The sequence below is a fragment of the Rattus norvegicus genome, chromosome 13 (genome assembly GCF_021556685.1).
Source record: "Rattus norvegicus strain SHRSP/BbbUtx chromosome 13, alternate assembly SHRSP_T2T, whole genome shotgun sequence".
In the NCBI taxonomy this organism is placed as follows: domain Eukaryota; kingdom Metazoa; phylum Chordata; class Mammalia; order Rodentia; family Muridae; genus Rattus; species Rattus norvegicus.
This window is the reverse complement of record NC_141546.1, coordinates 80575103-80587795: the sequence shown is the minus strand read 5'-3', so window position 1 is coordinate 80587795 and position 12693 is coordinate 80575103. Positions and strand designations below refer to the sequence as shown.

Genomic DNA, 12693 nt, shown 5'->3' with positions numbered 1-12693 from the left:
GTGAGTCATATACCTAGAGAGAAGAGTGACGGGTGGGGGCGATCTGTGGTCAGGGCTATTCAAGAATTCAGTTTAACACCTCCCCACTCCCCACCTTGCCACTTCCTTAGCATAAAATTCACCTTCTCAACCAGTGTCCAGAGCAGTAGTATTGACTTAACTTTAAGCTATTGTGTGATAGCCCCAAACCCAGCACAGTGGAACAGTGCAACACTGTAAATCTTAGCTGTTCAGGACATGGAGGTAGAAAAGTTACTTGTACCTCTCAGTTTTGAATCCAGCCTGGGCAAACAGTAAGATCCTGTCTCAAAACGCAACAATGGCAAGTTTATCTTTTTGCTAAACAGAGATTCTGTACCCATTGCACAGGGTGGGTGGATGGGGAGGGGGCCTCCCTTTGACTGGAGAGATGGCACAGCAGTTAAGAACACTTGCTCTTGAGAGGATCTGGGTTCAGTTACTAGCACCCACATAGCAGCCCATAACTACATCTAAGTGCAGGACCATGGGGTCCAGTGCCCTCTTCCGACCTCCTCTAGCACCAGGCACAGCATGGTACACATACATACATGTAGGTAATTGACAAACACATAAATTCCCAGTTTTCTGGATAGAAGAGCAGATATTATATCCATTCCTTTGAGAGGACATTGCTTAATATTGCTAGTTTTCCTGGAGATCTCTGGGCATAAGGAGGCCAGCAACTTCCAAGGTTTTTGGTAATTTAGAGTCCCTTGAGGTTCCATATGAATTTTGCAAGTCTTCCTTCTGGTCTGTTTTCCAAAAAGCGCTGTGGCAACCTTAACAGGGGTGGCATTGGACACCTAGATAGCTTTTGGCAATGTGGCTGTTTTAACAATGTAGCACGTCCTGATCTATGAACACATAGTATCTTTCTCTTTATTTAGCTTTCTTTAATCCTTTCAATGTTTGTGGTTTTCTGTGTCCGGTGTTTACCCCCTTGCTAAGCCGACTCCTTCCTGCCCAGTTCATTCTTTTTTATGCTATTTCAAATGACACTGTTTTCTTGCCTTTCTTCCTCGGTTGCTCATGCTGTGCAGAAACAGAGTTCTGTGTTAATATTCTATCCCGCGGCATTGCTGGATTTGTTTATTGTTTCCAGCTCTGTTTTCTTGCTGAATCTTCAGGGTTTTATACAAATAAAATCATGCCGTCTGAAAGCAGAGGTTTCTTTCCTTCTTGGGTTTCAGTATTCGTTATCTCTTCTTGCCAACTCCTCTGACTAGAACTCCGGGTGCCTTGTTGAAGAAAAGTGGAAAAAGGAGCCCCCTCACCTTGCTGCTGACTTTATGGAGAAAACTGTCAGTTTTTCACTGAGGACTATGATGCTAACTGTAGGCTTTACTTTTTTAAATTATAGGGCTTGGGGGCCAGCAAGATGGCTCAGTGGGTAAAGATGAGTCTAGTTAATTGGTCAACCTGAGTTCCATCCCTGGGTCCCATATGGTGGGAAGGAGATAACCAACTCCCTCAAGTTTTCCTTTGACTTCCACATGTGTACTGTGTCACCATACATACACACATACACATACACACACACACACACACACACACACACACACACACACAGTAAAATAAAATACTTATAATTAAAAATAAAACACAGGATTTGGGGCTGAGAGTAAAAATGAATGATTATGAATCCTAGCATTGACGGTGCTGAGACAGGACGTTCATAAGTTCAAGGTGAGCCTGGGCAACTTAGTAAGACTCTGAAGAATAAAACAAAGTTCTAGTGCCAGCAGAGGCAGGGGGATCTCTGTGAGTTCAAGGCTAGCCTGGTCTACAGAGTGAATTCCAGGACAGACAGGAGCTACACAGTAAAACCCCTCGAAAAAGAAAGAGTAGAGTAAGAATTAGGATAAAAGAAAGAAAATAAAGCAAAATCCCAAAAGCCATATATATTATATATAATATATGCTATATATTATATATATGGCTTGGAATTTATTGAAATATCAATTTTGGCAGATGCTTGCCTAGTGTTAGAAATGACAGCCCAGCTGAGAATGAATCTCATAGGCCAACTGCTTTCTTATTGTGTGTGATGTTAGGATTTTGATCTTCAGAGGTAGGAAGGAAAAAAGAAAAGGAAGAAGAGAGGAAAGCAGAAGGAAGGGGTGGAGAGAGGGAGGGAGAGAAGAAGGAATGGTGGAGGGAAGAAAGGAAGGAAGGAAGGAGGGAAGGGAGAAAGGAAGGAAGGAAGGAAGGAAAGAAGGAAGGAAGGAAGGAGGGAAGGAAGCAAGCGTGGGTAAGCAGGGGATAAGCCCAGGATGACCCGTTGCTAATAAAAGATGTTCTTCTGTATCATAACCTGGGTTTCTGAGCGTGGTTTATAGAGACACAGTTAAGGTGCATTCTCTCACACGTGGGTCTGAGGAGCGGTGGGCACTAAGGCTTTACCCAGGAAGTGTAACCCGAGTAACAAAAGATAAGCTACTTTCCTGGGCGGTCTTTAGAGCCCGAGCGGATGCTTTGCACATGCGCAGTAATGGATCAGTTACCACCATGAACGGGGGACATTCTTCTCCAATCTGTTGAGGGAGAACTTGGAAGAGATTAATTCCCATCCTAAAGTGCTTGATGGCTGTGGAGGCTTAGTTTAACTCTTGTTTTCTCTCTTGGTCTCACTCTAGAGGTATTTTCTCTCTAAACTCGAGCGCGAGGCAACAAAAGAAAAGGCAGCGTTCGAGGGACGGCGTCTCATTCCGAAGAGTACCAGAGCCATCTTGCTCCATGAAGACAGAAATATCGACAAGTAGAGAGCAAGACAGAAGCAGCCACAGGAAGAGAAGAAACAGCATCTCCAACAGGACCAAGTTGCGTTTGGGAACTGTAGCTTGCTTATTTGGGTCCTGTTTCTTTTATTCATTACCTGACAAACTGGGTTGAGGTTAAAGGACAGAGAGAAGGAAGCTTCATTCACTTCAGCACCAGCTGCTTCCGGAATGTATGAGGGAATGTGGTGGCTGCAGCCTATGCCGAGATGGCAGTGTAGGATGTTAGGAGAGAAGATACACCCACACGTGGCTGATAAGGGGTGAGCACCATGAATGAGTGAGGAGAGACTTTATGTAGGGCTCCTTTTCAGTCTTGATGGTCTTTCTTCAGTAATGATCCCTAAGTCAGACCCAACATCCTTAGCCTACCCGCAGTCAGCATTTCAGCCCCTGATGTTTTCTCAACACCCGACTTCCTTCTTGCAAACCATTCCTTCATTCTCATTTGCTTGCTCTCGTCCCATTACATAGCCTCAGTTCTTGGTGCCAAATTGTCTCCATATTTTCAGTCTTCTGTGCATGGATGAGGAAAGGAAAAGCACCAGACAGGGAAAGAGATGGACCCAAGATGTAGAGCCAGAGAGGATGCGTTAAGCCTTAACACAGCTGCAGATTTAAAACAAAAAATGTCAAGGGAACAGAGTGTTCCAGCTGATTTAACTTCCTGTTGATAGTCTCCAGGGAGAAGGGGGTGAGGCCTGGAGTCTCAGAATTGGGGTAGAGGGAAGGCAGGGGCTGGAGGGGCTGGACTTGCTTTTTCTTGGGTAGTCAGTCACCCAGAAGTTTGGTTCCCATCTGCGAGACTGTTGACACTCATTTCCTGAGGCAGGCCATGGTCAGACGAGGAGGCTCTTGGAGCCCGATGCGCCCAACCTACAGAAAAACAGGATGTGAGCTTTCAGATCTGACTGAGCCATGAGATGCAAATTCCTCCCTGTCCCCACACCCACCCCACTCCCCAGCCACTGCCACCCACACCACTCTCCTTTCCGCTGCAGAGACCATTCCTCTCCCTGTGTGGCTTTCATCAGGGAGGCCTGCAACCTTTTCTTACCTTTCTTTCTTTCATGGTGGGTTTTGATTTTAGGAGCTCTGTACCCATGGCTGATGAGAATTCTCATCAAATGAAAGAAGCAGAAAGGTTGAGTAATTCTGCTTTCTCACAAAACCTACCTGTAGTAAACTTGGGCCTCAGACCTCCCTGGGGCCCCTTGCTTTTCCTAGATCACCCTTCTTTCGCTTTTTGTTACCACTAAAAAGCCCTTCCTTGTGTGAATGAAGGAAAAAGAAACAAAATAGAAACCAACAGACACACAATCACACATACAGACATACGCACTCATACACAGAGACACACAAACTCACATACCTACACACATGCACACAGACACATTCACATACACACACACATACACTCACACATACAGATACACAAATTCACACACACAGATTTACCCTCACACAGACACACACACACTCATGCACAATCTCAGACACACACATAATCACATAGGCACACACACACACACACACACATACACACACACACACACACCACCTATTTTCACAGGGAAAAGATCAATGGTAAAATACTGGCACACTAACACTCTGTGTGTAGCTGACTTTCCTAAGAGAAGATGAACCCCAAACCTGTGCCTGCTTAAAGACTGGTGTGTGTTCGCCCTGTTGGTAATGTAGTAATATACACTACCAGCCTGAGGGCGTCTTCAGCCTGGCCTCTGAGGAACACTCATGCTCTCCCTACCCCTTGTTCCTCAAGGCTCATATAGCCCTGTCCCCCATGTCACCTCCATCCCATCCTCCACTCCACCATGGTCCACTCCCCCTCCTCTTGTCTCCCAGACTTCCCTGGACCAGTTCATCCTTGTCAGCATGGTCTTCCTCAGGATCCAGCAGCACCCGGCTGCCCACCACTTCAGAATATGTAGTGTAGTGTTCAATGTATTAGGTTTCCTTTTCTCAGAGGAGTGACAGTCTCATAAGTAGGGCCCCGAGCTTGTCTCATGGCACCTACAGTATAGGATGTACAGGGTGAGGAACGTCTTAAGTCATAGACAGATCAGGAAGTAGGGAGGTAAAGAAGCACATCTGATTTTAGACAACGGAACTGTGACATACCCCAAAGGGCAAAATCATTCTGAAAACCTCAGCACCAAGAATCGTCAGTTCACACATGGAGGAAGAGGAATGAGTAAAGTGTTGATGTGTGGGAAACGTTATGAATGACAGTCCCTCCTGCTCGCACTAGGGATAAACTATAGATACTTGTTTGTGTGTTATTTAGCTCTGGGGAACCTAAAAATGGTTTTCAAGATGGTAACCATTCAATATTTCTAATTTTATTCCAAATTGTGGTATGAAAATCATCATAGTCGTCTTCTTCCTCTTCTTCCTCCTCATCTTCCTCCTGCTCCTCTTCCTCTTCTGGCCTGTGTAAGCATAAGTAAAGAATCTCGCTCTCCACCAGATCATCCATCATGGACATGAGTCGAGTACAGTCCATCAAGCTGGCTAGGGTAACCAAAGTGCTGGGCAGGACCGGTTCACAGGGACAGTGCACGCAGGTGCGAGTGGAATTTATGGATGACACCAGCCGCTCTGTCATCTGAAATGTCAAAGGCTGTTCGAGAGGGTGATGGGCTCACCCTATGGGAGTCAGAAAGAGAAGCTTGGAGGTTGTGCTGACCTTGCTGCTGGGTCCTGGATATCCACACCTTAGCCCACGGAATGACCTGCAACTGTTAAATAAAGCATTTGTATTCAAAACATAAAATCACATCTGAACTTAGAATATTCAAGAACTTCTATACAGATTACAAAAGAGAAAAATGAAGTCTAACAAAGGCTTTCTCTAGAGGTCAGGCTGTGTCCAAACTCAGAGGCTTGTAAAAAGTGGGTGGAAATCACTAGGGGCTGGATGGCTTGGAACTGAGTGGTGACCTGGGAATCATGAGTGAAGTGTGCTACCTGGCCCAGGCCCTGTTTTAAATCTGTCCCTGCTGCTACTGACCAATGTATTTATTACAGTCATGTGACAGTGCTCTTTTAAGCATTCCTTGGGCCTCAGTGCAGTGAATTCCCTCATTCCTATTTTATTGATGAATCTGAGAGACAAAATCAAAAGTCACAGCTGGGCCAGAATGCTGATGACCGAGCTGACCCTAAACCTCTGTGTTCTGTACTTTCTGCTATGGCACTGTTAGCACAAGTCCATTTTCAGGGAGACAGGTGAGAACTGGATTACAAATGATGACACTACCTTTTTGCGTGGAGCGAGCATCCATTCAGTGCTTAGTCACTCGTCCAGCATGTATGGGCATCAAACTTGAGGTCAGCACTGACCACGAGACCTGTGAGAATGAAGTGTGCCCTCGTTAGTCTCATACTTTTGGTGGAGTGTGGAGAAAGTGTGTGGCTGTTACAGAGGCTTCACAGTGCTGGGTTAGGTCAGGAAGACACTGAGAAAGCCTTCCCAGAGGGCACCTCAGCGGGGAACCTAAATGAGGTGAGTGGGAGTTAGCTTCCTGCAAAGCAAGAGGAGCCAGAGTGTGGTGGTGCACGTCTTTAATCCCAGCACTTGGGAGGCAGAGGCAGGTAGATCTCTGTGAGCTCTATGTAGCCCAGACTGACCTTGAACTAACAACTCTCCTGCCTCTGCTTTCCAAGGGCAAAGACTAGGTGCTCTCTTGAGAAGAGGCTTGAGGAGTAAGTGGTGTGTGTTGTGAAAGGGCACAGGTCAGTCCTGCGCCATGTTCAGCTTCGTCCTGAGGGTTCCTGGGAACCATCTCTGGAGAGTGCAGAACAGATGAGGGGGACAGTAAGCAAGGGTGGAGAGGAGGAGAACCCGTTGGGAGATGTGCAGCTTTAGCCAAGACCAGCTCGCTTCATACAGAGGCAAGATGGAGGGAGAGGTTCCCTTGAGGCGTCTCAGAGCCAGAATTCAGTACTGACTGGTAAAGATGTGGGGAGCACAGGGCCAGAGCTGGTTTCTGTCAGAACAGATAGACAGTGAGATCAGCACACACAGACAGACAGAGAAACTAACAGTGAGGATGCAAGGCTTTAGTAGACATTTGCAAGTGAGTACACTAGCATCAGGCCCCACGCCCTAAACTATGTGGAGTGGGGCTCATAGCTTTTCAGATCTCCTTGGGTCAATGCCGCTGGCAGCTAAAGTTGAAGCTGGTGTGCAAGTGATCCGAATGACCTTGGGTCAGGCTCGAACTGGCTTGTTTAGTTGGCCAAACTCTACTCCTAGCCCTAATGTCATGCCTCAGAAGAGAAAGGGAACATCATCGGCTTGAACCGTTGGCTTGCCTTTGGGCTTTTATCACACTCTTCTTTAGCCTGTTGGCCAGTCCAGTGTGCTGTCTCTGCTTCTCTAACACATCCGGGTTCCCTCGTGGCCTCCTCTTCCTGCAGCCGCTGTGCAGGTAGCCTCCCCTCAGAGCTCCAGAGCTGCCAGCTCTCTCCATCTGTCTTCCACTCCATTAAATCTCCTCTCCAAAATTATAAAATACTCAGAAGGTGGAGGCCTGCCTGGTGATCAGGAGTTCAAGGTTTTCCTTGGCTATGCAGTGAGTTCAAAGGCAGCCTCAGTGGTGGGTGGGGGTGGGGAGAGGTATTAACTCAACCCACTGAAAGCAGCACAGAGACTCTTGCAACGGTGTGTTGGAATAATCTTATCTTCCCCATCTTCCCCTGCGTTATCCGAAGGCCGGACTCCTAGTATACATTGTTGGTCTCCAGGCCAGTATCACCGGACCCTAGAATTGGGAAATGAAATGACAGAGCCGTGCTCAGTCCAGAATCTCCCTACCTCACTACTGTTTTCCTTAATTTGTTCAGTTTAAAATAACTTTAAAAACGGTATATGTTTGTGTGTCTGTGTTGTGTGCGTGCCATGAGGGTGTTGGAACCCACAGAAGTCTGAAGAGAGTACATGATCTCTTAGAGACGAAGCTGGAGTTACAGGGGTGAGCCACCAGATGTAGGCACTGTGAGCCAAGAGTAAGGTGTTCTCTTAACCATGAAATCATCTCTCCTGACCGCTGATTTTAAACTTGGAGAAAATTGAAAATCAGTATAAAGGACTCTCACATACCCTTTGCTCAAAATTCATTTTAGCATTTCTATGCAAACTCTTCACAATTTTTGTAACGTGTTTCCAGACAAAAGAGCTAACTTAAAACTATGTGGTTGAAGCAGCTGTCATGTGTCTGCAGCCTTCTCTCCCACCAGAGCCCTGCGTGGGCCTCCCCTCAACATTGACAATGACTGCCTGATGATCACGAGTTCAAGGTTTTCCTTGGCTATGCAGTGAGTTCAAAGGCAGCCTCAGTGGTGGGGTGCCTTTAGGCTGTAGACCGGCCATTTTGAGAAATAGCTTCCTATTGGTCGGTGCCATGTTTCTTCCTGATTAGGCTCAGGTTGGTCCCTTTTGGTTAAAATAACACTGAAGCAGTGATGGGTTCTTTTCTCATCAGATAGCACAGGATGTGGTCTGTTCTCTCACTGGTGGGATTTGCTCTGGGCACTTGTGAACTTTCTTCTCTATCAAGTCACTCACTTCACTGTCACAGTAAAGTATCATTTTAGCATCTCCTCTATGAGCCAGGGAGAATGTCCTTATTTTCTTGGTATAAGATTTTCCTGGGCTTCACTTATTGTGTAGGATTTCATCCATTCTGTTAGTGAAGACCGGTCAGAGACAAAGGTGTGGACTGTGTGCTCCTGTTACTGTGTGCATTGCTTCTGGGCCATCTCAGCAGATCAGAGGAGGAATGCACATATGCAGACACACATCCATCACTACAGTCATTCTACAGAGAGAGAACCACGAGCCCCACATATGTGCTTCCTCAGTACCACCCCAGGGTTCATGCTAGCCCTCTCCTTTTGCACGTTGGTTTGTTCATTTTTAAGACAGAATTTCTCTATGTAGCTCTGGCTGGCCTCGAACTCACAGATATCTGCCTATCTCTGCCTCCCGAGTGTTAGGATTAGAAGTATGCACTGCTTCAGTGAGGATACTGATTCCTACCTTCCTTGACATTGATGATTTCTCAATGGGGCCCATCTACTGATCTCTACAGGAAGGCCTGGTTGAAAACCTTCCTCATGAATCCCCCATCCTTCTTTGTGGTAGAATAATCAGGGGCTTTTAGGTGTTATGTTTATTTTACCACATTCCCAGATTTAGACCTGAAATGTAGACAATCAGGTCTTTGTAATTGTGATTCTGCATCCATGGACTTGAAAAATACTCAGGAAAAAAATACACTTCTATTGATCTCATATAGATTTTTGCTTTCTCCTTATTCCCAAATAAACACAATTACTGGCACTGCACTTTCGCTATAATAGATACTGAAAGTAGTCTGAGGCCAGGAAGATGGCTCAGTGGGTACAGGTAATTGCCACCAAGCCCGATGACCTGAGTTTGACCCCCCCACCCAGACCCACATAGTGGACAGAGAGAACCAATTTTCAAAAGTTGAATCTGGCCTCCATACATGGGCTGTGTGATATGTGTTGTCACACACACACACACACACACACACACACACACACACACACACACAGAGAGAGAGAGAGAGAGAGAGAAAGTACAAATAAATAAGTGTAAATTTTTAAGAATTAAGTAAGCTAGAGATGATTTAGAGTATACAGAGCTCTGTGCATATCTTATATGCAAGTCTCATGCCATTGTATACAAAATACTTGAGTACCCCAGATTTGGGTACCTGTGGAAGGGTATTCCTGAAACCATTCACTGTAGGACAACTGCATGTATGTTTTACTTAGTATTTATAGTCACTAGAGAATATTTTCTTCCTGCTCTAAATACTAAAAGTAACAACCAAGCTGGGCATGCTGGTGCACACCTATGACCACAGTTCTGAGAAAGGCAGGCCGCAATTCTGAGGCAAACCTGGAACACAGAAAGACTATGCTGTGTAGTCTTAACCATCAACTTGACACAACCTAAAATCAGTTTAAGAAGGAATTACTTGGCTAGGGTTGGTCTGTGGGGAGATTGCCTTGATGGTTAATTGACCTAACCCATTGTGGGCAACACCATTCCCTTGGCTGGTGTAAAAGTGAAGAAAGTTAGTAGAGCAAACACAAATGGATCATGTGTTTATTCTCTATTCTTGACTATGGATATGCTATTTTAAGGTCCTGCCTTGATTTCCCCCAAATAATGGGCTGTAACCTGGAATGTTAAGCCAATAACTCCCCTTCTCCTCTATGTTGCTTTTGGTCAGGGTATTTTACTATAGTGACAGAAATGAAACTAGAACAGAGATGCTGCGTCAGCTTTATCAATCAATTAAAGTAAGTGATCAACAGCACTCGAAGGCCACTTACAAAGAGGTAGCTAATTGGAGGCCCTGGTAGTTCTGCATCCAATCAGTCTATTCAGATACTATTTATGGCATTCAATGATCTCTTCCACAAAGTCCTTTCTCCCATAGGACCTAGAGCCGGTGCCAAGGTAATTGTTGAACGACTCTGACTTTCGTTCACATGTACAGATTCTGCCAGGCTGCTCTTCATCTTCATTCTTTCAACTTTCCACATGGTCATTCATCCAACATTTGCTGATAGTCCGTGTGTAAGGGCTGCCCATATACGTGGGCGTTTCCTCTCCTGCCCTTTCCTGGCCCAGGCTGCCTCTCCAGTGTTCCACGGTCTTGCCTCTGTCTCTTGCTTAGCTGGTTTAGATCATTAGATTGTGTCAAGGGGAAACCCAGGTGGAGTGTGGAGGAAGCGGACCCTCCTGAGTGAGTTAGACCCTGGAGAGTGGAGAGAGAGGACTAAGGGAGCCATTTTCTCTACCCTTTGGCTGTCAGAAGAGCTGGGTGTGTATGAGTTCGCCTGCCTCCGCTTTGGTTTCTGACGATCTACAGAGGTGGGAGGGAGGACAAGGGAAGAACACATCCCACACATACTCTGCATTTCTGAGTGCAGCTCTGGGCTTCCATATTCCCCTTTACTCCTTCCCTGGGAGAAGGCCCCTGATGGGCAAAGAACTCTAGTGTGGCAACACTTGTTCCTGGGAAACATGGAGAGAGAGAGAGAGAGAGAGGGGGGGGGGGGAGAGGCTGTGGTGTTTTCTCTGTGGCTCATCTGTCCTCAGGCTAGGGAGGCCCTGCCTGAGGAGGGTGGGGCGGGAGAGCAGCTGCATCTCACCTTGGTGGCTGTGATGTTATCTGAGCCTAACGGTCTCTTCTGGGTAGGTACTTCCGCTCTCCTGCTTGAGGAGCAGAAAGACTCGAGCGGCTGTCTTTGAGTGGAAAGGAGCACCCGACTCTAAGAAAAAGGGGAAATCAGTCTGACCTGAAGGCACACACCTGTCAGCCCCGTATCAGGGAGCCAAGGCAAGGGGATCAGAAATTCAAGATCAGCGAGACTTTGCTTTCTTGCTTCCATCATCTCTGTTCTAGAATCTGCTTGCAGCTGTGCAGATAAAACAAGGGAAACTCTGTCTTTGGAACCCAGAATCCCTGACTCTTAAATAAAAAGATTATGGGGTGCTTATCCATCTGAACTATGTACATGAGACCACGCACTTTAAAAATAGCTCCTCTTTCCAAACATCTGCCACACCGAGAAGATGCAGACAATGAGGACCAGGTAAGAGGCTTTTCTAAAGGAACGCATTTAGAAAGCAGTGAACTGGAATCTAACCCTCCGTCTGCTTCTGAAAGCAGAGGTCTCGCCCCCGCACTCTGCTGAGTTCAATGAACAGAGGCTGCCCTGACATCATGGTTTACAAAGTAAGGTTTAGAAGGCCTGTGACCTCAAGGTCCACAGACCAGCTGTGACAAGACGCAGTCAGGACAGCCTTTGCAGTGTGGCTGAGTCCTCTACTGGTTTCTGGTGGTGGTTTCTCTTGGGCTCCTTGCACAGGGGTAGCACCAACATGCCCTGTCCTATTGTCCGCCACTGTGCTGTCTTTCTCTCTCTCTCTCTCTCTCTCTCTCTCTCTCTCTCTCTCTCTCTCTCTCTCTCTCCCTCCCTCCCTCCCTCCCTTCCTCCCTCTCTCCTTCCTCCTCCTCCTTCTCCTCCTCCTCCTTCTTCCTCTCTCTCTCCCCCTCCCTCCCTCTCTCCCTCCCTTCCTCCCTCTCTCCTTCCTCCTCCTCCTTCTTCTTCCTCTCTCCTCTCTCTCTCTCTCTCTCTCTCTCTCTCTCTCTCTCTCTCTCTCTCTCTCTCTCTCTCTCTCTCTCTCTCTCTCGCATAGTAGGTCCTGGTTAGGAGTACAAAGTCTACCGAAGCGCTCTACAAAGATATGCAGGCATCCTTGCCAGCCAGTTCTCTGAAGGCATTTCCCCTGAGAAATGGGACCCTGAAGGGGCACCCAGAGCTACAACCCAGAGCAGACAATGGCCTCGGCACAGATTCAACTCCCTACATCCCTCCCACACAGCCTCTTTGCTGTCCTGGGGGCTGTACAAACCGACATTCCCTGGGGAGAGTTACTAAGCTGGGCCTTCTGCTATATTTAATAGGAATGGAGAAGAGGTCCTTTAGCAAGCAGAATGGAGAAGCAGATATTCCCACAATCCCCCATGCTGCATGCATCAGAGCAGCTGAGGAGAAAACTTGGGAAACTTTGCTTGGATTCCCACCCCTCTTCATAGACACGTAGATAATAGATGGATAGACGGATAATTGTTTCCTGCAGATGGAATCCTGGGAGGTGGGCAGGAAAAGAGGTATCAAAGCAAAGGTGGTCCTATTAGGCTACTGAACACAGGAAGGCCAGGTAAGAGGTTAAAATACAGGAAAGGATGTGGAGCGGGAGAGGAGGAGGAGGAACGGAGGCTGGGAAAATGGGTATGAAACGAAGGAGATGGCGAAG

General features: G+C 46.8%; 1 protein-coding gene and 1 pseudogene across 3 annotated transcripts in view; both read left to right on the top strand.

Moving 5' to 3' along the window:
- The first annotated feature begins 5299 nt into the window (after window positions 1-5299).
- LOC148001737 (small ribosomal subunit protein eS28 pseudogene) lies at window positions 5300-5567 on the top strand (annotated as a pseudogene).
- A 5515-nt stretch (window positions 5568-11082) lies between these two features.
- Window positions 11083-12693, top strand: part of Rcsd1 (RCSD domain containing 1) — a 64371-nt gene continuing 62760 nt past the window's right edge. For 2 of the 3 annotated variants that reach the window (XM_087581262.1, XM_087581261.1), the window contains exon 1: window positions 11083-11465. In XM_087581262.1, the coding sequence (XP_087437388.1) occupies window positions 11382-11465 (84 nt within the window). In that variant the 5' untranslated portion in view covers window positions 11083-11381. The remainder of the gene's footprint in view (window positions 11466-12693) is intronic. The other variant, XM_087581264.1, reaches the window with a different exon arrangement.